The following is a 25,058-nucleotide window of genomic DNA, read 5'->3' as shown; positions in this document are numbered from 1 at the left end:
CCTGTTGTAGACCGTTTAATCAGTCTCTTCAACCACTAAATGCTCCACTATGTTAACCAGCTAGTAGCCATCAGTGTCTGTCTGATGTTTTCTGTCTAGCAAGTCGTATGCTGTGAGTTTGTAGAGCTTTTCTCTCTGATAACAGACAGCATCAGAGGTGATAGATGCCATTTTAAATCAGGTAACTGTTTATAGAACAACAGATAAAAAAATATTTTTTGGTTTGGACAAGGGGATCTTTAAAAATAAAAACTGACTCTGTGCTGCTGCTACTAGTAAAGTTGTTGTTTGTTAAGATTCTGTGGCAGATGGCGACTCATGCTGATCTGACCTGCTTGGGGACACTGAGACAAGTGCCGACAGCGACAACAGAAGCCTCAATTTTTCATCAGACCGATCAAATTTTTCTACAAACCAAAAAATAATAGATGAGTAGATGTTTATGCATTTATAGACGGTGGTTTGAACAGAGAGGCTACAATACAAGGCAACAAAGAGGCATGACAATTTAGTTTTTTGACCCAATCTTTGCCATAAAATACCCCGACTGAAGAAGCAGATTGGTTTAAAATCTGGGCGACTGCATGCTGTCATGGACCCAAAAGCAATTGTGTTTCCTGCTGCAGAAGACACTGATCACCACAGTACAAAAGGCTCTTTCAGTAAAATAAAGTAAGGAGAAAAACTGGCTATAAACCAGCAATATATCTGGGCTATTACTAGAATATGTAAATTTAAATGACTAAAAATTTAGGAAAATTGTTCTGGAGTTGGACTGATCTCCTGAAGTGATACACATTCGTGAAAACACGCTTTGACTCACTGACTTGCAGAAGTGGGCAATTTTCATTAAATGATGTATAAGTTTGGGGGTGATATCATGTCATGATGTTGCCTGGTAAATGCCATTTACTTACCATGAAATGTCTGGGCCTGTAAAATGAATAAGTCTTTTATAACATCTAGGAGTATTTTTGGAGCTTTTGTCACAGGAAGTAGACACCGAGTGAGAGAAACATGCAGTAAGCATCCCTGGCTGGAATCAACGGGGATATTGGGGTTCATATTACCCTTCAAACTATTGGGGCAACCCTAAATTAAGACTTGGGGGCTGTAGCAGCCACTTTTCACTTCTGAATGTCTGCCTCAGGTCATTGGTCTGACTCAGCCAAATCTCTAGCTCCTCATAAATGGACTAAAAATGTGATTGTTGTCAACATCGGGCCTCTGAGCGCACCAGATGTGGAGACAGATTTGCAAACTAAGCTATGATATGGCATCTAGTGCTGCTTTCTAGTCGAGCAGGGCAAAAACGCAGCATATACTTCCTCTCAGCATAAGAAGCAGGATCTGTGCTGTAGCCCGGAGCAGAGGCTGTCAGCGTGGACGCTGTGTGACGGCAGAACAAACTCGCAGATACAGAGGAGGAGGACAACTTCTTCATAAGTGACTGCAGCTTTCTGATCGCTGACAGCCTTTGTGTTAAACATCCCCTCCTCCGCACCACCTTACGAACATCTCTACCCGCCGGAGCCCAGACTTTAGACGATATCATCTTTGAATTTAGACAAAATGACAAAACACTTTGTGAAAGAGCACTCTGAAATAACTTTTTTCACAATAACAAACACTGCTGGACAGGTGCGTCATATCAAGTCGAATGCTAATTAGCAGCAGTTACGAGCTAATTAAACTTCCTGACAATCATGGCTTTCAGATCTGAGTTTCTATGGCAACATGAGATGACTTAAAGCGCTCCGAAGAGGCTCAGGCACTTTGTGGACAAATACATAGATGCATCGGGCAGAAAAGCTGCAAGATCACAGGTGAACATTAATGGTGTCAAAAACCATGACAAGACATAACGGACACAGAAACGGCATCAGTAAGGTGATCTCACGCCTCAGCTAATGACTGGCTGCTGCTCCGTGTTCAGGTTTCTGTTTTTAACGCCCTCGTATTTATCTCTAACCTTAAACAGTCCTACAGAATAAAATACTATATAATATACACAAAAAAATCCTTACATATTACTTATCAATATTTATCCACCAACAAACCCAACTAATCTGCTTCATCAGGACTGCACAGGTGTGCTTTCACCAGGTTTGATCAACAGTGGGCAAACTGAGTAATGTCATTTCAGAATAAAGGTTACTTTTGAACTGTAAAATGTCCTGTTGTTAAATATCTTTGTCACAAGTCTTTGATAATTACATCTGACAGATCAATATTCAAAAAATGAACATATATCCGCCAATATGTCGAGATCTGATTTTGTATCCGCATTGGCACCAGACCAAGAACTTGTGAATCGTTCAGGCTCTGATCCTTTAAAAGTCAACTGTTTTAATGTTGTTGTTTTATCTTAACTTCTTTATTTGCTTGCTATACGTTATGTCCCATGTATTCTTTTGAAATTAAGCGCATTGGAACAATGCTGCAGGGTGTATCTGTTCTTTAAAAGAAATGTCATTCACTGATTCAGGCACTGGCTGCAAGTTTGTCCAACTGAACCCCCTGTAGAAAAAAAACAGGCACAGATGGAAATCTCCCGTGTGAAATACTCAAAACTGTTCTACATTTGGCAGAAAGCAGTGCTCACCACACAGTTAACAAGATAACTGGGAAATTAAGGGCGGCGTGAACATCATTCTAAGGGGGTCCACTTAGGATTCAGATCTCTATCAGTTGTTCACATTCTTTTGTCTATCCCCTGTTCTTTTCCTGGAGTGTTGAATGAATTCAAATAATATATCAGGTGAGCTCATAAAAAAACCCAGCAGACTCGACTTCTGAAAGGGTTCAACCAACTCTGCTACACTTTATTAAGGTGATGTTTTTAAAGTATGTATTGTGTGTAGTGTGTAGCCGCTTGTCTGACGCAGGCTCTATAGCCTCGCCTGCGCTCAGTAACCAGGTGCACTGTGATTTAATGTCACCGTCTGTACTTTGTTCAGGCTTGTGACTAAACTGGGTGCTTACATCAGCCATAATGTGTTTCCCACTAATGTGTTTTTAGGAGCATTAGCGTGAGCTCACAGCAAACGTGCTTCATAAGACAGCCGAGGAGTCATCGGCTCCCACGGTTCGTACACCTTAAATACACAGTCAGTGTAATCTGATCTCTGACCTGAGACCTCATTCAATTACGAATCCCAAGTGACTCGAACGTAACGTAAAAGCCACTCATTCTGACCTTTCAGCAGTCGGCAACAGCGCTAATTACATTTCCTTTCTGGGCTCAAGTTTGGAATCGATTTAGAAGTGGCCCATCGATTCTGTTCTTTTTCCAGCATCTCTTCTTACAGACCAAATTCATGGCAAAAAAAACACAATAGGAAAAAACAGAGCAGGCTTACAGAAAATAAGAGTCAACACTGTTGAGATTCAGTCGCTACTCACTTGTCTTTGGGGTCTTCAAATCCCTGCAAGACAGAAAACAGAGGAAAAATACAGTTAGCTGGAAATGGCCTCCTCTAGTGTCGAATCAGTCCGACAGCAACGCCGACTGTAGGAACTTCACTCTTCACCTGTTTCCAGATGGCACATCAGTTTGTCCAATTGAACATAATTATCAAATCAAATGCACCTCTGGAACTGTGATTTTGACTATAACATGTCTTGGAGGCCTGATGATATAATAACGAGCCCGACACAAAGAAGAAAATGAAGTAGAACAGGAGGTGTGAAAGAAAAGGTTCCCCGTGGCTGCAAACAAGTGAGCAGGAAATAAAAGTCAAACTGGGCTGAAGATTGGCACCGCTCTGTTACCGTCTCACCTATACTCGGCTCTGCGCGGTGAGAAAGAAAGCAAGCAACAAGCAATTATAAAAAGGGAGTGAACATTTTTCAATCTAGCTCTTGAGATCAGATGGAGGGATAGACCGAGTCAAATCAGACGGGGATGAAAAAGCAGAAGTTTCAGTGTTGAGCGGGGACAAATACTTGTGCTTTTTCCCCCCATAAAGCACTCGAGCGAGAGTGAAGAGTGAGTCAGAGCCCGACAGAAGAGAATCTATTTTAAAGTCATAACTCTTCCTGTTGGTTTGGAGAGATGATTGTGGGCTATTATCTTCATCCAACATTTTTTTTCTGAATTATCATTATGTGAGCCAAAGATTCAAATTAAATAATGATCAATTACTGCCACTCAGCTCCTGCTTCACTTGGAAGTATAATGTATAACACACCACTCTTACTGTTACTCTTAGTTTTCATTTTTCATAAGTGACTATGGATAGATGGATAGATAGATAGATAGATAGATAGATAGATAGATAGATAGATAGATAGATAGATAGATAGATAGATAGATAGATAGATAGATAGATAGATAGATAGATAGATAGTTCAGGAGCTTCTTTCTACACTCAATGAGGAAACAAGCAAACTGAAAATAGAAATGCACATGAAGATTTTAATTTGCCTTTGAGGGTTTATTGCAGAGAGCTCTGGTTGAAATTGCTTTATCTTACTGTATTTTAATAAAAATGTGACTGTCGCCTCAGTGCGCAGCTGTGATATGAAGGAGTGAAAGATTAAAGATGTGATCAGGACATCGCTGCTTCACGGAGCTCTTTCCATCAAGTTGTTATCTTCATACAGAGGCTCTGGCTCTGGGGTCTGCGGATCCCCTCGGCCTGTGCCTTGTGGCCTGTTCACTAATCCGTCCAAGTCCACTTTCAACTATGTAATGAAGTGATCCAATGCATCTCTCTAGCTCCCTCTTCTGGATAAGTACATCACTGAAAATGGAGCACAGCTCGACTCTCAATACAAAGACTGACACTGTTTTCATTATGTATTTATGAATTAATTTTTAATCTAAAAAGAATGAAGTCTTTTTTTTCCATCTAACAGTCCAAAGCCCAGTGACATTCAGTTTACATCTCATCGATGACAACAAGCAGCTAATTCTTACAGTTGAGAAGCTGGAACCATCAAATATTTGGATTTTTGCTCAAAAGACGATTATGTAAGTATCATGATAGCGGCGTTCCTGCCGGTTCAGTGCTTTCCTCACATCTTCTCAACACATGAGAGCAGCTGAAGAAACATTAGCAAAGGAAAGTCCATGTGTAAACTCCAGGACGCCTCAGAAGCCTTCTACAGTCCACTGCTCAGCTCCATCTGTGTCTGGACGCACAGATCTAGAGACCATATCATCCACAACAACACCCTCTCTCATGCCCTCTGTGCGTCTTTGACTCGTCACTCTCTGCAACTCCCTCTCTGCTCAACTTTCTTTATTGTCAGCGCTCGCCGGGGATTAATGAGCTGCACGCAGATAGAGAGGGAGAGAGTGATAGGCAGGAAGATGAGGAACTGAGGCAAATGAAGTCGATGTCAGGAGCATTAATGCTTCTGCAAACGTCAGAGGGGCTCATTTAGTCAGGGTGTACTGAACACACACACACACACACACACACACACACACACACACACACACACACACACACGCACACACTCTGGTGACACAATGATATTATGCAAGTGAAGAAGAAACATCAGAGCAGCTGATGTGATGTCTGCAGCAGTGATTGAATGTACTCATCCAGGATGACAGTGGATAAGCCTGTTCCTGGAGGTTTTGGATCACTGGACAGTCTTTGCTGCAGTGTTTCTGCTTTTACTGTAAAAAATAGTCTGCTGTAAACCACTGTGTTGGGTTTTTTTTTGGTTTTTTTACCTGCGATATTTGTGTTTGGAGCTTCAGTAGGTGGTGCTCTTTTCTTTGTCTGCTCTGTTATGTTGGCTGTTGCTAACCCACCCACCTGTTGCTGCGTTTCTTCCAATCTGAACTTCTACCACAGCATGTGTAGCATAAAGATACACTAATAATCATATAAAAATAACCGATGTGGAAATCTGTGGACGCAAATTGTCTAACTGAGCGCAGATAAACTGTTTCGTAGATAGAAAATTGTTTTTTTTAAATAACCCCATGCAGCCTGTAAATGTCATACAGCAAGTACAAGCGTTATAATGTCATGTATGCCTCACGGCAGTGTTTCCATTAGTCATTATATTAGCTGCACGCTGAAATGACTTCCCTGGCCTCCTCACATACAGTATAATAAATGCATTAACTATCAAATGGGACTTGCACAGTTGGAAACATGCACCGCTTCACCTGGCTGATGTTAAGTTTATTTATTTTAGTTTATCACACTGTTTTTATCGTATTGTTTTGTATTGTATCATATCGTACTGTATTGTATACATGCTGTCTGTAAGATGACCTACTGGAAAAGACTGGAATGGATTTTAACTGGAAATTTAACTATAAAAAACAATGAATGTAAGGTACTTTTTGCTTGTAATATGTAATTGTTATTGTAGTAAAATTGCCAAAGGAAAAAAATCTGAAATTATCTAAAACAAATCTATGTCACTACACTGGTACTATTTTCAGTTTCATTGTGTTGCTGATGATGAACACAAACATTTTGTTTAAACTTTGCTTTCAACAAGGTCATGAGGGTCAAATGACAATTGCTTCATCATTGCAAAACTTATTCAGAAGTGTGCTACGAGGCCCGGGCCTCCTCACAGTGTTCCCTGTAGCAGACTGACTGAGAGCGGTGGGTGGACTGATGATATGAGAGTGTGTGTGTGTGTGTGTGTGTGTGTGTGTGTGTGTGTTCCAGGTGTGGGTGCACCCATTCACCGAGTGAGTCATTCAGAGAGAGCTACAATACGTAAATTAATGAATCTTGATATGGTTACATCACATTTCAGGCTTTTCCTAAATAATCTAATCCAGCCAGGAGAGGCGGACGTTCAGAGGACGAGGCTCTTTTCCCTCCCGCCTGCTCAACAGGCAGCAGTGGACCCACGATGTGTTGTGCTACTCGCTTCATCGTGGCCGCCCACATGTTGCTGTTGTCTCCCTGAGTGCTCCTGAAGAGCTTCTCAGAGGAGAGGTGTGAGAGGCGGCGTGTGCCATGAAGGGCCATCGCCGCTGCTTATCAGGGCCACAGATCAAAGGATTATGGGTATTAACAAGGCGTTGGCTTCATCGGCAAATGAGGGCTGATGAGATACTGACGGGAGACTCACACCTGGCTGTGGCACTCTAACAACTGTGACAGCCATGACAGCAGCTGAGCAGAGCAGAGGGTCCGGACACACTTCGAAAAAAAAAATGACAGTGAGCATTTTTAAATCTTCCTCACCATCCTCTTCATCTCCTTGGAGATCTGGTTGCCGCCCATATGGTTGTAGAACGGACGGTCAGTCCAGTGGCCGCTGTTGTGGGTCACAGAATTGGTCCTCTGCCGGTTCATCTTGGCTATCATGGCCTTCTCCTCTTTCTGGAAGAGATGAAGACACAGAAAATGTAACAAATGTATTCATTACATGTTGAGGAACATTGCTTAAATCTTTAGTTCACACCGATTAAAGATAAACTTCATTTACAGACATTAAATCTTTGTCCTGGTTGGTTTTACAACAACTTGTTCAGCTGAAAAATTGGCCTCTATTGGACCAAGATCATTTTATTCATATTCACCATCGACCTCCAGTGGTGGAAGGTAACTAAGTACAGTTACTCAAGCACTGTGGTATATTTTTAAGGTACTTAAACCTAACCTAAATAGATTGTAGTTAGTGAATAGCTCTGTTATTTTCATTTCTAAATGCATGATTTTTCCTTGTATTGGAGCAATTTTATATTGCACTATTTTTAGTCTTAATTAAAGTGAATGATGTGGATGTGATGACTTTGGTACTCATAACTGTGACCTGGTTAGATGATACACTCCTTGTTTAGATGAAAAATAGCCTGTTTATATAAACCATGCATCTCCTCTAAACTCGATCCCAGGATGTTCCAGAGGTTCACACTTTTAAAACCAGGACTGAAATAGAAAAAAAGCAATTAAAAGTTTGTTCTCACTTGAATGCTAAAAAGCTTGAAGCTTCGCCAGGATCTTAATTTAGATTGTCTGATATCTTGGCTGATTTTAAAGCAGTAATAATTGGCTGTTCTACTGACAATATCTGTACCACTGCCATCACAGCTTCACTGAACAACTGGAACAATCATTGCTCTCTGTACTAAACCCTTTTGCATTCTGTTGGATTTTGCATCGCTGATCATCTTGTGTGGCCTGTCCTCTTCCAGGTCACCGTGGTGGAGGGGAGGCTGTGTGGCTCCGTCACCACTTGGCAATGCTTCAAGGTTTTTCCTCACTTGAATGGAGGGTCCAGGGACAGAGGATGATGCTCACTGTGCAGATTGTAAAGCCCACTGAGGCAATGTGGTTGTGATTTTTGACTATATAAATAAAGCTGGTTTGATTTGAATGTGATACAAAAATTAGAAACAGAGAAAAGCTGGTAACTCTTTGTATGAAGCCCATGTCTGTAATACACAGAAATAAAGTCTAAATAAGACTACAGAGGTTGTCGGGGACATTTAACGTCATAAGAGCACAGAGACTCAACTACTCACTAGTCTTTCTCTATAGGTCAACTTTAGTTACTATTTGAACTTTAACTTTACAACATGCACACTGATCAGTTTACAGTTAACCTGTATAGTACTTGTGTAATGAGATGTTTAGTTTACATTAGCTGGAAGCAGGGAACAAGATGAGAGAGGGGGGGGATGACACGCAGCAGAGGGCCACAGGTCCAACTCCAACCCTGGGCCACTGCAGCGAGGACAAAGCTTCTGCACCTCTACCAACTGAGCTACCAACATCAGCTTTTTACCTCTGGCAAATTCACTGAAGCTCCAAAAATCATAAAGTGGTTTTCATCTGTGAGGACTGTCTTGATAAACCAAATGTGTGAATATATGTAAATAATATTGTAAACTTTTGGTGAAAATCCTCAATCCAAAACACAACCCCACAGAGTGAGCCAGAGCCATGCTAACTTACAGGTTAGCCTACGAAAATACATCATCACTTCACCGCTCTATTCCTCATGGTGAGCCTGGACTTGTAAGCAATCATAAACATTCGGAAAGATTTATAATCATAATCAGACATTATGAAGTCATGTATCAATACTTCAACATTTCTGGGCACTCACTATTTTTGCATGGATCATTAGTGTATGAAAATTCTCATAGTTGTAATATATTAAAATCATTTCATAAAATATTAAAATGATTAACATAATGCAGTATAAAGTGATTATAAGTTACCATAAGCAGCCATCTGGTGCTTTAATTAAAGCCATTATATCTCTGTCTCACAGGCAGATGTGATACATATCAAGCTGGTTATATGTCACTACAGGAGGTCATTGTTTCCCTTAAGTTCAACATAGATTGCCATATTTCTGTTACATGTGTGGTGGGAAGACTTTAACTAAAAGCACTGGAAGAAATTCTCCTCCCACAGTAGACACCAACGTTAAAGACTCATCATACTGTGCGAAGCGGTGACTAAAAACATGCACCGACTTTTCAAATGTGTATTTTTATGCTCGAGGAAAATAATCAGCTTGGTTGCTGTGTAATAAGATGCTTTCTGGACCTGTCATCTGTAACTATTTTATTTCTTACGGATCTGATATTAGACCAGCACGATGACTCCAGGATGTTCCCTTTCAAAAGTAAAAAAAAAAGTATAAAAAGTAACCGAAATAATGAGACTGAACAATCATCCTTCTGTCTCACAGCATGAGCAGCGAAATGAGAGGAGGATATCACTTCACATGACATGCTATCTATAGTCACAGCTTGTGATCCTGCTGGAGGACAAAGACAGCTGATTAGAAACAGACCAGTCATAAACAAACCGGAGCTCACGCAGCGAGGAACAGTTGAACTCATTCCTCTCCCAAACACAGTTCAAGAAGGGACCCCCGTCCCACTTTATAAACAATGATATGTACAGTATGGACTGGCTGTGTGTTTTTGAGAAGAGAGCTGCATTAGGAAGAGCACTTTATTTGTTTGTTTTTTTTATGATGATGTACCAAAAATGTCTTATGTCGATTTTAGCTTAGCAGAATAATTCATCGCCCACACAGAGATGTTCTCAGTGGACTGTCATTGAGTTGCATTATGTTGTTAGTACACATGTAGCATCAGCCCTCAGCCGCACATTAACACACTGCCTAGTTAATGGTGCCACTTGTCACATGGTCGAGGCTCTTCGTCTTCCGCCGATTTCAACTAAAAACTGCACAGATTTTAAAGGCAGTGGGTTTTACACAGATGTCTCCGATAATCAAAGTTGTGGATGCTTTCCGTCACACTTTATAGTAAATCGAAGCCCGCAGCGAAATGGAAGAGAGAAATGCGAAAGCTTCTGTATATGCTGTGAATCAGAGCCTGAAAGTTATTGGGAATCAATTAAGGGCTTATTACCTACTTAGTGTTTTTTTTAATTGTTAATATTCCAAAACAGATACCAACATATTTCAGATTTTTGCATTTAATAAACTTTTCTTACATTATGAGTGCAATAAATGAGCTATTCAGAACTTCTCAGCCTCTTTTAGTTCACAGTTTTGGTTTCACAGCACATTACAGCGGCCTCTAGCCCCTTTTGGCATGTGAACTCACATGAATCCAGAGAATCCGATCAGGATGTTCTGCACATTAGCTTGTTCACACGCGCAGCACACATCAAGAGATTGTCCGTGTCAGATGTGTTCACACACGTTGGAAATAGTCTGGGTGGTTTGGGTGAGGGACGGCGCCTATTAGGACTCTACAGACTTCTCCATAATGATGACTGGTTCTGCGCTGATATTAATACTATATGTATTTGGCCATATCTGCAATATTTACAAAAGAGTGGAGAGTAATATCGGGCGAGCAGAGAAGAGTAAGAAGCCGCTGCACTCTTTGCACAAAGGTGTAGAAAGAAAGCTGCAGCATTTTGGATTTGTGTCCAGCAGTGGGAAAATACTCTGCAGATATTTTGTAGACCTTTGAAGATGAGAAGTTTAAACTTTTTTTTTTGCATAATGACTGCAGCTTTAAATCTAAGAAACTGAAATGAATCAGACCTTGCACTTTCAGACATGGATGTGGACCATACCCTTTTCTGACTGCAGCCCACAATGAGGTAGGTTTCTATGTTGTGCTTCTTCAGGTAGGCGTTCCTTTCCCCCCCTGCTCCCGCCTCCACATCATAGTCCCCATTCAGATAATTCAGAGTGGCCTTGGTGATGTGGATACGCCTGAAATGGGAACAACACACAGATCACCCACATAAATATTCATCATTCAGATCCTGTATATTCAGACGTACAGTGCTACAGGCAGCATATATAGGGTGAATTCTAAATGAAATACTTTTACTTTTAGTGCATACTGCAGCTGCCCTTATAAAGTTATACTTAAATCTGCTTTCATCTGCCATTAAGGTGTCGGTCATTCTGTCAGATGTTTGTGCTCTCTCTCTGCTTTGTTTGTATTTGTGTGACTAGGGATCAGAATAGTGAGAAAAGCATGTACCCAGCTTGGCCCCCGGCCTCCATCTGATTGGCTAGCGTGACATCATTGGACCAGACGTCAAACTGCCACTTCCTGAGTCCCAGCACCCCACAGTGCACCCTGCCGCTGTGGATGCCCACTCGCATGTTCACATTCACTCCAGTCACCTCCCGTACCAGCCTGCAAAAAAACATGAAAAATGACAGTCAGTAGTCTTTAACATGACAAACAGAATAATGTACAAACAATAATCTAAAATATATCATTTATAATTGTGCCAGTATCTTTGGTAACACATGCTGAGCACTTTCAAATCAGTGTTTTTAGACCTGTGTGTCTTTCTAACTTGTTTTTTTTGTTTAAGTTTCCAAAGGTGGTGCTTTGTCTCTGCAACCAATGATACACCTGCTCTTGTGAGGGAAAAAAAAGTTGGGATTTCAGGTGAAAATATGCTTTAACAGCAGATCTAAAGGGTTTAACACATCAACCTTGAAGGCGGGATCACGATACAGACCCATACTAAACTGAACAGCATCAGTGGGTACAGATGAATAAGTAGAGGGCAGATTTAGGCAGATCAGCTGTGACTGCTTAAGAACTTGGGATCACTGTTGGAAGAAATGAAAAACACGCACGAACCGGCCGTCCCTTTGGGGATCGTGTAACAGACAGACATTATATCCCCTCCGGCTGTGCTCTCCGAAGCAGACTGGAGACAAGAACTTCCTTCAGACTTTCACATATTTAGCCTTTTTTTTTATTGCAGTCACATGTTAACCAGTGAAATGAGGAGGAAGTCTTACGAAATGGCCTCTATCATGTCCAGCCCCATCTCCACGCAGCAGTGGGCGTGGTCGGCCCTCGCCTCCGGCAGCCCAGACACGCAGTAGTAGCAGTCTCCCAGGATCTTGATCCGCAGACAGTGGTTCTCCTGTCAGGAAAGACCACACCCCATAGGTTCACTCAGACTTCAATATCACTGGCTGTCAGAGGTATATGGAGGACCTGAGACTCACAATCTGCAAGTCATGAAGTCCACTCCCCAGTGCAGAGTGAAAGAGTGGCATTCAAAAAGCAAGGAACTCAGGGTGTAAGAATATATATATATATATATTTTTTTTTTACAAAATTTAAATACTTAACAATTAATAGGTCATTAACATATTTATGGAATTGAACATTCAACCTTAAAATGCTTATTACAGTCAAGGCCCTATTGCTAAAGCTAAGCATAATCACACATTTGCAAGTTATACATGCACTTGTTTCTCAGACTGTAACAATAACTTCAGCTGCTCTCATCAGTATTCTTTAAATAACAAAGGATCAAATGACCACCTGTAATGTGAAGGAGGAAGATTATTTAACCCACAGAGAAATCCACCTGACCCGTAGAGTGCTTATTAGCAACTCAACTTTAAGATCAGTGTCTTTATTGTTATTAGTACTTTATTAGTATTATTATTAATAAAATGGAACATTTCTAAAAAGCCAGATATTTGTCTCTGGACACAGTGGAAACCAGGCGAGCTAAAAGGAGAGTGGAAATTGGGCTCATATTAGCCAGATGGTCAAAAACAGCTCCTGAAGTATGCTAATGCTGCTCCAAGTCTAAATAGACTGTTTGCTGATATGTTTTATCAAATCAACTTTATGATCAGATTTTAATGTTGTGCATTCGTCCACAGAGCTGAAACCTTTGCACAGTCCAAAAAAAACTGAAGCCGTACGCAGCTACGAAACAAAACATAACTACGATGAAAAGAACCACGATTCTACAGTAGCTGCATCTTAGCATTGGTGTGACACATTAACCTCAGCTGCCACTGGTGTGTATGTGTGCTTGTGAGAACACTCGCTATCTCATGATAGCCACCTGAGTGCTGAGTGTCTCTCTAGCCCCTGGCTCTGGGAAGATACAAAAAGACCCACTGTGTGAAGACAGAGTGTGTGTGTGTGTGTGTGTGTGTGTGTCCGTGTTTGTGTGACTGTGTGTGTGCGCATGCGTGCCGGTCCACACGTAGATACGAGGCACATCTGGCATGGACATAAAAGTGTCAGGAGCAACGTTTCCTGCTCATAATGCCTGCTTCGCTCATAAATATTGATTAGCACATTATTGCACCTTTCATAAACAAATGTCATATATTGAGTGCTGGACAAATAATGAAGCCTCTGTGGATAAGAACAAGGAAACATCAATATTCATGAATGTGCTCCCTATGAGGCTGTGGTTCAGATACTGGAGAACACATGTCTGGCTGCAAGACACTGATGGCAGATATGATGCAGATATTTCAAAGGTGGAACTCTGTGCACATGGTTGTATTTATGTTAGCATTGGAGGAAATGTATCCTACAACTGCATTTAGGAGTGTTTAAGATGTCCCCAGGTGCTAAGGGTTATGCTAAGAGTTTTATCCGTAGGCAAAGTAACCACACTGAGATAAGGACCTAATACAGTGAAGGCTGATGTAAGACGTCCGCACATTAAGCTGGCTAAATGAAAATGCATCTCTCTTTCTTCCATTTTGAAGAAATGATGAAGAATGAAGAATGATAACTGGGTTTTTAGGGAAATTCAGGGTTTAGTGTAAATTCAGCTAAAGGATGAGTTCAACCCAATCATGGAAATCCAGTCACCCCTATATGCAGATGAGAAGTTGGATAAAGACACGTGGTCCACTGAACATTTTTGGAGCTTTGTGGCAAAACAGCTTTGCAGCATTCTCCTAAACAACTGAAGTAGCTGGGGACTTGTTTTAAAATGGAAAAAAACTACAGAATGAGTCCTGAGATCCAAAATTGATTTGAAAATCTTCATTGTAGCTGCTAAGCTTAAAGCATTACCGCGCACCATGTCTGAAGCGGGTGCACAAGCTTCAACTGAGGACGTAAATAATGTTTTGTCTAATCAATTTTGGATTTCTGGGCTTCCCGAGACTAGGATTATATTGGATGAGCTATCGAACGTAATCCTATGCCGTTTTTCCATCACATCTGCCGGCCTGGCTCAACTAGGGATTTGCATTTTAACCACAACTGGGCTACCCGCTTGATGGTGTGTCTTAACCACGATCTTTTGTCCGTAGTACTATCGAAGAATCACCGCTAAAAAAGTCGTTCCACTGATTCTGTAATACATTTCATTTCCTGTAACTTCTTCACAATAAAAGCCCACCGTTATTAAGTCATTAACAGCAGTAACTAAACAGTGAAACACAGCAGATGTTTGAAAGAAAAAAACAGGATGAAGAGAAACTAAAGAGATTAAGTAAGAAAAGTACTGAGGGCTGAACACACAGACTTTTAAAGATGTGTGTCATGCATGGGATTTGCACTGGTCTGGTCTTGGTCTCAACCCCTCCAAGTCTTGGTTCTTGTTCTTGACCACAACACCGGCTGATAGTTCCCAATCATTTTGTCCTCAGATGCATAAAACAGAGGTTTGTCTCCTAGCAATGTTGTTTCCTCACAAAAGGTGATTTGCTTTACTCTACAGCACAGTGCAGTGTGACACATGCCATAGTTCACCAAATATTTTACATTTTGAACAAAGAGATGCTGAGCCAGAGTAGGTGTAGTGTCAGCATTCAGTCAAATGTTTCCCACTGCGTCCACACGGACTGCATCTGGCCTGCTGCTCTGCTCTGCTCTGCTCTGACAGTCTCATTCATTGTTGATGACACGGCCGGCTCCCCTCCTGTGGGGGCAGTTGTGCTGAGTGCCATGTGCTCTCTGTGACTTGTCTGATCACCGTCTCAGCACCCCTTCTTTCAGCTCGTGCTTCAAATATTCTGCTACTGAAAGATTAGAACCATCTCATGGATTATTCAGAACCACATCACCACTGTTTTAATAATAAATGAAATTACAGACAGTTGAGATAGTTAAAATATCACGAATGCCTCAAATACTGATTTTTCCACGTAGCCACTGCATCTCTCTCGTCCATGCACCAGTCCTCCTCTACTACTACTGTACTCCTCTAGTCCCTGTCATGTGCGTGACCTTTGAGGCGCCTGTGCTCTGACCTACTACTCTGGTTCACAGCCTAACCGCTGACTGGCTTTACTGTACATACTGTAGGCTGCAGGCTTTATCTGAGCTTTCAACTCAGCGGTATCAGAGGTGAGCCCTCAACCAAGGAAGCTGAAACAGAAGGAAGGGTCATCTAATCACTGAATCTTGCTGTGGTGACAGCTTTACTGAAGTCAATGAGAGATGCATGGAGTGCACACTAATAGGACATGTCTACACTGTATGACTCCTGATGAAGAAATGCCTCCACGACATGACAGAAGACACTCCAGAGAGGTTAACAACACTTTTCTTATCGACACGTCGTTGGTTCTGAGGCTTTGTCTGTTCGCAGTGTAAATGCAGTCTGGTCAGCGGAGAAATTTGTCACAAAATATTATCAGCCCTGTCAATGATTTAGAACAAAAAGCGGTTAAGCTCCTCTCTGAAGTGTGTTGTTTTCACTTTCTGGAGACGTTTCTTCATCAGAAGTCATTCGACGCAGACATTTTGGGCTTTAGTGCGATTCTCCCATAGACACCAATACAGCTGTCAACACAGTCTGGTGCTGAGTGAGATTAGGTGACATTCATCTTTTAGATCCTCTCCCTGATCCAGGAACATCACGCATCACCAGCGAAAGTTTTCACAATCACGCTATCAGGACAGTGACATCGCCAGTGACCCACACTGGCTCAGTGATGAGAGTGAGGGTGCTACAGCAGCTCTGAACAGCAATCACTGTTAAGAGCTGCTCACAGCCTACATGCATCTGCATGCACATCAACTGTTTCAGCCACAGACTGAATAAACAGCAGGCTGCAGTGACAGTAGATGAACTCCGACCCATTTGCTGTTTCACAGTACTCCACTGCCAATTATCCATTACATGTACAGGAACAACACGAGGCGATCAACACAATCACCATTAACAACCAGAATGAGTTTGCCTCATTCATAACCACTGGAGGGAAACCCCAGGAATGAGATCAGGCTCGCCTGTCATATGATGTCACATGTAAGTGTAACTGCTTTCATAAGGAGCCCCCCAGATAACTCCTTAGTGTTGTCAATGGAATTTGATCAACAGCTTTCTCTATGAGTGTTGATAATCAGTGAATTACTTCTATGTACAGTTCTTTTTTTCCCTCAGCGATATTATACATTTTTCTAGCCTGCTATCTTAAAGTGTCTTTGACGTTTGCATCGGATGAAATGTGATTACTCTAAAAGTAAAAACATAGAAACAGATTGTTCTACAAAATAGAGCTAGAGTTGTGGAGCAAAAGTGAAAATAAATGAAAATGTGAGCACATTTTGTGGCCTTCACATACAGTGAAATAAGTGTGTGGGATTCTTACCGCCGCCAGCTTGTCAAAGCGGGCGAAGAGTTCATTCAGAGTCATCACCAACTCCTGCGCTGTGCACTGGGATGCCAGACTGGTGAAACCCTCGATGTCTGCAAATAAGATGCTGTGGAGAGACAAAGACAAGAGAAACACAGTTCAATATCTTTCATTCTCCCAGTTTGGGAAGACAGCTCCCTCTGTACTGCAGTCCTCGTCTCTGATATCTGTACAGTTGGCCTGGTGAGGCTCCAGACAGACATGTGCTACCTGAGGGGGCACGTGGTGTCACCAGCCACTTCTTTGCACCTGCCAGCAATGAGCTTTCACAGGAAGGTGCAGCCCAGGGGAGCTTCAACTCAAACTGGATTCAACTCAATCTTTCTCTGATGATGCACCTCCTGTTAATGTCTCACAGATAGCCCGATGTGGTCACCTCTCAAATCCCAGATACGAATTGTTTGGTCCTGTTAGTCTAGCAGGTTGATTAGTTTGATCATTTCTGTGAGGAGGTGGGCTCAACAAAAGGGACAAAAACAATTATTAGTATAAAGTAACCGCCATGCAAATTCATGCGAGCTATGCCACGAACACGATCGCTTGTCGCCTTCCCACATGTGAACACAATCGATTCTGTTAGTCTGAATGCTCAGCCGAAGCCTGAGGGTTACAAGTAATCAATTCCCTGCACGGCCCATGGCCAGGTCAACGTTTCCTAGAAGTTCCCAGAGTTTCCAGAAGAGACCAAAACCGAATCTCATGACTCAATGCCATGGGAAATCTCACCCCAAAAGAGTGCCATACTGTTCCTTTACTGAAATCAGCACTTTGAGAGGAGTTTATTCTGAAACAGCCCTGCAGCTGCATAGTTGCTCGGAGCAGCACGTGGTGGCAGAGAGCAGGCTCAGAGTTTGGACCTGCTGCCCACCTGTGATCTTCCTGTACTCTCCCCTTGCCTGCTTGACCCACCAGCTTAGTCAGTAGAGCACGTGCCCCATGTAGAGAGCCTCACCTCAGCAGCCCCGGGTTTGAATCTGACCTGTGGCTTCCCTGTTTCCTGTCTCTCTTCAGCTGATCTGTCCAATAAAGCCATTAAACAAATGTCAGCTCAATGTCATCCGACTTCTTGCTTTTTACCGAATTTGTCCATAAAATACTTGACTCGAAACCCCTGAAAAAGAGAGCATGAACACATTTTGATGCACCAGACAAGAGTATAAAGACAGGAGAGCAGAGAGTGATTAAATGACTCTGGTCGATGTGTACCACTGAAGTAATTGAATGGAGGTGAAAAGTGCGAGGCTGTGGGCGAAGTGTCTTTGTACAGTCATGTCTGAATGTAATACAATGACTGTGATCTGTACATTTGTGCTAATGAGTTCTAGTCCTGGTAAAATGGCAGAGAGAAAGAGAGAGAGAGAGAGAGAGAGAGAGAGAGAGAGAGAGAGAGAGAGAGAGAGAGAGAGAGAGAGAGAGAGAGATCTAATACATTTGCGAGTCACCTTACGCTTGTGAAAAAGTTAGCTTTCCTTCCCAGAGAACAAGGTAAACCGATACAGCGAAGGTCTTTTAGTGACTGAGGCATTTTCATTACCCTCCTAACACTGACGCACAACAGCAGGACAGATGATCTCATCAGCCGCCTGAATCATTTCCCTCAGAGAGACACAAGGACAAAGGGACCAGGCCGGCAGGTGGGGACAGTGATAGGCTCGGCGTTAGCTGCTGGAGACCGATAAAACCTCGTCCTGCACGGTTCAAGTTGCTCTGTGAGGCATCCTAGCCCTCGGCCGCACAAAGTCACACCTCAAGCTTGACATTTCTCTCTTCAATAAGCATATTTATCCACCGGTCATTGATTTTCTCCCGGGGTGGAGCATGTGATGAACTTCATAAAAGGCAAAAACCAGCCTCGTGTCTCTTGCTACTGGGTGCTGCTTAACCCCGTCTAATCTTTGACTCACCTGAGCTTGACTCAGTGCCTTGTAAGATATCCAATGGTCACATATACTTTGAGGAAAAGCCCCATCTCCCACCTCAGTCTTCATTCATTCATTCAAGTGTGGGTATCAATACTCTGCAGCAGTCTGGATGAGACTCTTACCTCTGTTTAACAAACTAACTGGTTTGAAATTGTGCAGACCATCTGGAGCTGTTTTTTTTTTTTTTTGTCAAGATTTGGACCCCCTGCTCCGAATAAGAGACGTCTTTATGCTCCAGTATGATACATGTCTCTATAGTTGCAGTATTTATCATGTTTGCAGGCAAAACTGGCTATACAGTAAATAGCTCCTATTATCTGAAAGGAGCACTGTGTTAATTCAGGCAGAGCAGACCATCAGCTGATCGTTGTCAGCTGATTCTTCCAATCACATTTATACGAGCTAATGAGGCTGTAATCACAATCTGACAATACTCCCTCACTCTGCTGATTATTCATGCCACTGTTGCTTTTATGCACGCTGCTGAGTCTAACAGCTCCTCCATTGTGAGATTACCCTGAATCATACTCATTAATGTTATTTAAATCACCGTGCCAGAGTTAGCTCAGAGCTAATTTCCATCCGCGGTCCCTTGTACATAAAGGATAACACATAGAAACAGTGATGACACATGATTCCTGCATGACTCTTGAACAATATTACATTGCTAATGACATTATATAAACATGACACTGATGTGTCGGTTTGAACAATCTGATGTTACACAAACCTTTTGTAATAAGGCAAAAAAAGGGAAAAAACTGACTGCTGCAAAGCAGGATGAAACAGTTTTACACGGGACAATCTCACACTCAAAAGCCAATGACCATGACGACAGTAAAAGGACTTTTCTTCATATGTATACACATTAGTGTGACTTAGCACTATGATCTTCATATAAACTAAACAAACAACACATGTGACACACCTGTCAGGCTGATCATACTACTGTGCACTGGATGTTTCACTTTAACACAGCGTCCTATTTCTGTAAAGACATCCCAGGCTGTTACATGCATTCTTTTCTCATATAGTAAACTGTGTAGCCTGTAAGGGAGGTAGTCATTGTATTGTATTTTCTGTCATCTCTCTTTGTCATACAATGTACCATTCCACCGTATTGTATTTCAATGTGACACATTACTCTTGCTCCTTAAGTAAACCTCAGTGTAAGCTCCGCTGTACACTCGTCCTCTTTTCCAGGGTCTTGAACAGGACTGCCTGTTGGAACTGACTCGAGCAGGCAAACGTTCAGCTTTAGTTGCGTCTGGCATTTTGGAGAGGTGTTGTCTTCAAGCGGGAATCCTGGATGACACTGTACCAGGTGGGGCTGGGTACCATTTAAAAATAAATAAATAACGATATCTTGACTTGGAACAGTTGCTGAATGTAACCTTTTTGATATACTTTTAATGAAATCAGTTTCAACAAAAAGATTACATTACACATACGCATGGTGAGCCCAGTCTCTGATGTGAGATACTGTTTTTCCTGCATGCTTCAAGACAGCCAAACCCCAGTGGTATTAGATCTACTGCATGCTTAGTGTCTCACTGACACTGATTTGACTGAACTCTAAGATACTGAAATTTGGTATCGAATGACACGATATCTCTAGATACTCATTAGAAATGAGGCAAGTCATTCGGTACCATAAAAGTATCGAAGTTTGATACCCAGCTGGACTACAGGACAGGATGACCAATTTGCTAATGACAACACCGGTGGGCACATGGCAGAAGTCGGATTATGGTTCAGACAGCCATAAACAACACGGGGGCACTTTATTGATAACAGTTTTAGAATACTTTGCACATCTATTTCATGATACAGGTGCATAGGAGAGAGATCTAGTAGATCGGGAGTTGAAAGTAACACACTGCACGGTGCAAATGGTTTGACTGATGAAGGTCTGGTGCAGAAAGATCTTATTAAATCTATCTTTGCAAGGTAGTCATTGATAGCAATTCAAGACACTGCGAGAAGATCCTGAGGCATTCACCCACCACCAGCAGTTCATGTTGCAGCATGATACTGCAAGGATCTCTACACACTTCCTGGAGGCTTAAAACATCCCAGTTCTTCATGGCCTGCACACTCACAGACCTGACAGCCACTGAGCATGTTTGGGATGCTCCGGACCGATGTGTCTGTGTCCCACTTCCTGTCAGTATCCAGCAACTTCACACAGCCACTGAAGAGGAATGAACCGACACCGTGATCGACTCCACGCGAACGAGACTGAGGCAAATGGTCATATGAGAGCCAGAGTTCAGTGCCTAATAAGTGAGAACTGCACTGTTTTGAGTGGCCTTTAACTGTGAACAGTCCAAGGCACACCTGAGAAATAACTATGTCTTAAATCATCATCTCATCATCTATCGTTCATATGCCACACCTGCCAGATTATCTTGGATGGATTATCTTGCTAAAGTACAAGTGATCACTCACACAGCTTTCAACAAATCTGCGAGCAAAAACAACAATGATGTGTTAAAATTGTATTTATATTTGTGTTGAATGTAGAGCCGCAGGTTTGCAGAGCCAGCTGATGTACAGCTATAACATCAGCTAGCAGGCAGCATTGTTATTATTTGGCTCAGTGAGGCCAGACATTGGAAAAGTTTTCCGACTTAGTAGAAGAGGCTCTCTGAGTCAGACCCCCAGGAAGGACAAGAGAGGGCTATAAATAAACAAAGCTTTAAACCAAACAAGCTCACATGAATCTCACAGGATAGGTGCCTGCTACACAGCCAAGAACATGGTGTGCTTATGCAGTCCAGTGTGTGTGGGTAGGACATGCGGGTGTTTATGTTCACGTATGCACACACAAATGTGTCCGTTCGTATGTGGAACTCATTTGTGTGAGTGTGAAGACCGGGTTTTGTCAGGGTTCACAGACTTTTTCTCTTGGCTGCCCACATGTCAGGAGCACTAACAGGTTCTAATGAACCTGGGCTTCAAGAGGCCTAAATGTCCTCAATTTGGGTCTCAAGCCGAAGAGGATTAAGAGTCCCCACTCTGGGGTACACATTTCTGAGAATAATTGATTGTTTTCTGTGAACTGTTGCATGAGAGGGGGAGTGAAACCAGACACTTGACCAATGTGTCTGAGCTCAGAGACAGGTCTGTCTCGTGGGCAGAGAGAAGTGATGGTCGAAGAGGAGGGCAAGAGGGAGATGGAGGGGTGAAGGAGGGAGAGAGGGACGTAGGGTGCTCTAATTCACTTATGTTTAAAGCAAAACCTCTGTAAGCCAATTCAACTTAAACAAACTGTTCACATACATACACATTAATGCGATGTGTGGCTTGACATTAAAACAAGATTATTAATCATTTATCCTGGCACAGTTGTATGCAGTTAAAAGACTTTACTTAGATCATTGATGGGCAAATAATGAGTCCAACAAGTGCAGGTGGAAAACATGTTAATTCAGTTACCAGAGTCCAATTGCAATGAATCAGTGCGACAAACACCGCAAACTGAATTTTACCCAGCAGCAAATATCAGTGTCATTCTCATGCCCTTTCAAAATGCAAACAGTCAACCTGCTCATCTAGAAATGACTTGTTTCATTCAACATCCATGACAAAATCTGAAACACGATATAAAAAATTTTGTTGACACACGTGAGGAAAATAAAGTCATTGTGTCATTGTGTGACACTTTTTTATTCCGACGAAAGTTGGTCACCACATCTTCTTTTTATAAAGTTCTCTTCACGTCTGCGCTGGCTTATGTTTGCATGTTCCGCCTAATTCTGCTTTTTTTTTTTGCGGCCCATGTTTTTGTCCTGCTTTTCCTGTAACTCACATGGCTTACCTCATGATTTGTTGTTTCAAATGTGTTTTTTGATTTGAGGCTGCCAACCTTACAGCTGGCGAGGTGAACGTTTTGGCACAGTTACACTAATGTTCATTAACATGCACGTCACCTGAGAAATAAACTGAATATTTATAGCCAGGTGTATAATGGACAGGTTTCCTGGTGGAATATCAGTCCCTCCACCATGGACACAGTGAAGCAGAGAGCGAGGCCACTTCCCACAGCCTGATGTAACATTAGAGGGGGCAGTGGGAGGTGAGTTAGAGAGAGGGCATGAGAGAGAGACCTGGGGTCTTTCAGTCTCATTTAATCATTACCTTGGCGATGAGTCACTTGTTGGACACAACATTACAACCTGACTTGCCTTTGTAAATGACAGTGACAGGAAACCCTGATGGAGTCTCACAGGGGAAGGATGTTCAGACATCTTATTCAGCGTTTGTTCAAACACATAGAGCTGCAGTGTTCGGCTTAACTTGCTCTCCTCTTTGTTTGATGTTGTGTCCTTCTTGGAACTCACAAGGATTTCGGGCAATAACTTCCTCAGCTGATAACAACACAAACACATGAAAGGGTTTGAAATGATAACCACGCAGTTCTGCGAAAAATACAAAATGCCTTGAAGATAAAGCATTCTCTCTCTGTTTTCAGATCAGTTTATATGTGGGCTTTGGGATGAACAGAGACAAACTAAAGTTGACTGAGGACGAGAGGCTGTAAAGGCAGAAACACTTTGAGGAGGACAGCTGAATGCAGAGACGGTTCACTGGCAAAATTTACTTTAGTCCTTTCATTGAACTGTTTTAACATTTCATATTAACACAGTACTATCACAGGGATGGTATCAAACACAGTGTTTAAACCACTGACTAAATACAACAACACGTTTGATATTAAGATTTAAATGTACAGTAACACCTTAAGATGATTATCCCCCCAACTGCTATTTGTATTTGAGTATAATTTGTCCCGGAGTAATCCTTGCTTTGACTCAGGTAATGGAGTTGTGTTCTTTTGTCGGGACATTTGTAGGCAGACTGAAAGCTTTTTTTAGGTGCAGCAGCTAATGTTTAACTGAGAGCAAGGAAGAGAAGCGGTAACATTTACTCTGAACTGTTGTGCCACTTCTTAGCAAGAGGTTCAACGAAACCAACGTGGAAAAATGGCAAAACAGAGTCGAATAGTGTATGATATAGGCCACCCCTTCTCCTGCTGGCAGAGCCACCACTACAAAATCTATTTTGGGTCAAATCTCGGCTGAACCAAAGCTGTGCTGCGCTGGCCTCGCTTGACCCTGTGATCCCTCCTCGTCTGGCACTGCCACTGCTACCAGCCAGCTGCCCTTTATCCGCCTCCCCCGCCCCCCCAGCTGCTTAACCCCACTGCTCTGCTGGTTGTGCGCTGACCTCAGCGAGGGAGAGATCTCATTCAGACCCTCCGTTCCTTTTGTCTGGCTCTGACTTTCCCTGCTTCTTTTTTCTTTGTCTTGGACCCCATCGCCCCATTCATGCCGTGTATTACTCATCTAATCCACAACCATCTTCATTTCCTGTTATGTCCTTCCTCCTGTCTCTCTAATCCTCTGTCTCTTTCCCCGTCTCTTTTAGACTGCTGGTCAGCCTTGTCCCAACTTGTCCATTTAGGGGGGCGTTTGCAAACAGTGTGTACTTGGCTCCCTCTTAATGGCTAAATTTTGCAAAATATAAGACATCTGGACACCTGCTCCGGATCGATATAATTCCTCGAGGCTGAATATGATCTCATCCCTGAAAAAAATGACACGATCTATAAGTAACACATGTCTTTACGTACACATTATAGAGGCAAACTCTAGCCAGATGCAATCTCAACTTTACTTACCAGTGAACATCTACAACGTGTGTCTGTGTCATTCCCTGTCCTTGCTTAGATTAGAAACCTGGAGAACAAAGGTGAGGTGAGTTCTTCTGATTTATGTAATATTCTCTCCGTGTCTCTCTTCGAGGCTGCTGGCCTACAAAACAGCACCAGCAGACACAGTCACAGCGTTCTGAATACTTCACAAACGCTGACGGGGTGACCCGGCAGCATCAAAACATCCGGCCCCCAGCCTGCTTGCATAATACCTTAGTCAGCACACAATGTGGCCTCCTTGCTGAAGCCACAGGACAACATTTCACTCTCAAGGGCAAACACAGTGGGATGCCACACTCAGGGGTACAACACAACTGCACCTTTAGACTGCAAATGCTGAAAGTGGGACACTACCATGAACAAATACATACAAGCCTGATACTCCTTTCCCACTGGTGAAAAACCCCATTTAAACCTGTCAAGATCAGGCTTTTGTCTGCAATGGGAATGCGCAGTTACACCCAGGGCAGCTGACTTTGCAGTAGGCAGACACAGGTTTTTATCACCTCGGCTTGGCTCGGCTTTGATCTAAAGTTAAACATGGAAGTAGTTTAAGATGGTCTATTAAAGGTGTT

The 25,058-nt window shown here is 42.4% G+C and overlaps 1 protein-coding gene across 2 annotated transcripts in view; it reads right to left on the bottom strand.

The window, feature by feature from the left end:
• The window catches only part of adcy5 (adenylate cyclase 5), a 91,185-nt gene that overhangs the window by 17,714 nt on the left and 48,413 nt on the right, over nt 1-25,058 (bottom strand). For both annotated transcript variants that reach the window (XM_037110203.1, XM_037110204.1), the window contains exons 4-9: nt 16,798-16,909; nt 12,220-12,347; nt 11,438-11,596; nt 11,019-11,160; nt 7,182-7,319; nt 3,406-3,428 (exon numbers count right to left, since the gene is read on the bottom strand). In XM_037110203.1, the coding sequence (XP_036966098.1) occupies nt 3,406-3,428; nt 7,182-7,319; nt 11,019-11,160; nt 11,438-11,596; nt 12,220-12,347; nt 16,798-16,909 (702 nt within the window). The remainder of the gene's footprint in view (nt 1-3,405; nt 3,429-7,181; nt 7,320-11,018; nt 11,161-11,437; nt 11,597-12,219; nt 12,348-16,797; nt 16,910-25,058) is intronic.

Source organism: Acanthopagrus latus, chromosome 9 (genome assembly GCF_904848185.1).
Source record: "Acanthopagrus latus isolate v.2019 chromosome 9, fAcaLat1.1, whole genome shotgun sequence".
NCBI lineage: Eukaryota > Metazoa > Chordata > Actinopteri > Spariformes > Sparidae > Acanthopagrus > Acanthopagrus latus.
The sequence above is the reverse complement of the archived record's forward strand: the minus strand, read 5'-3'. Positions and strand labels throughout refer to the sequence as shown.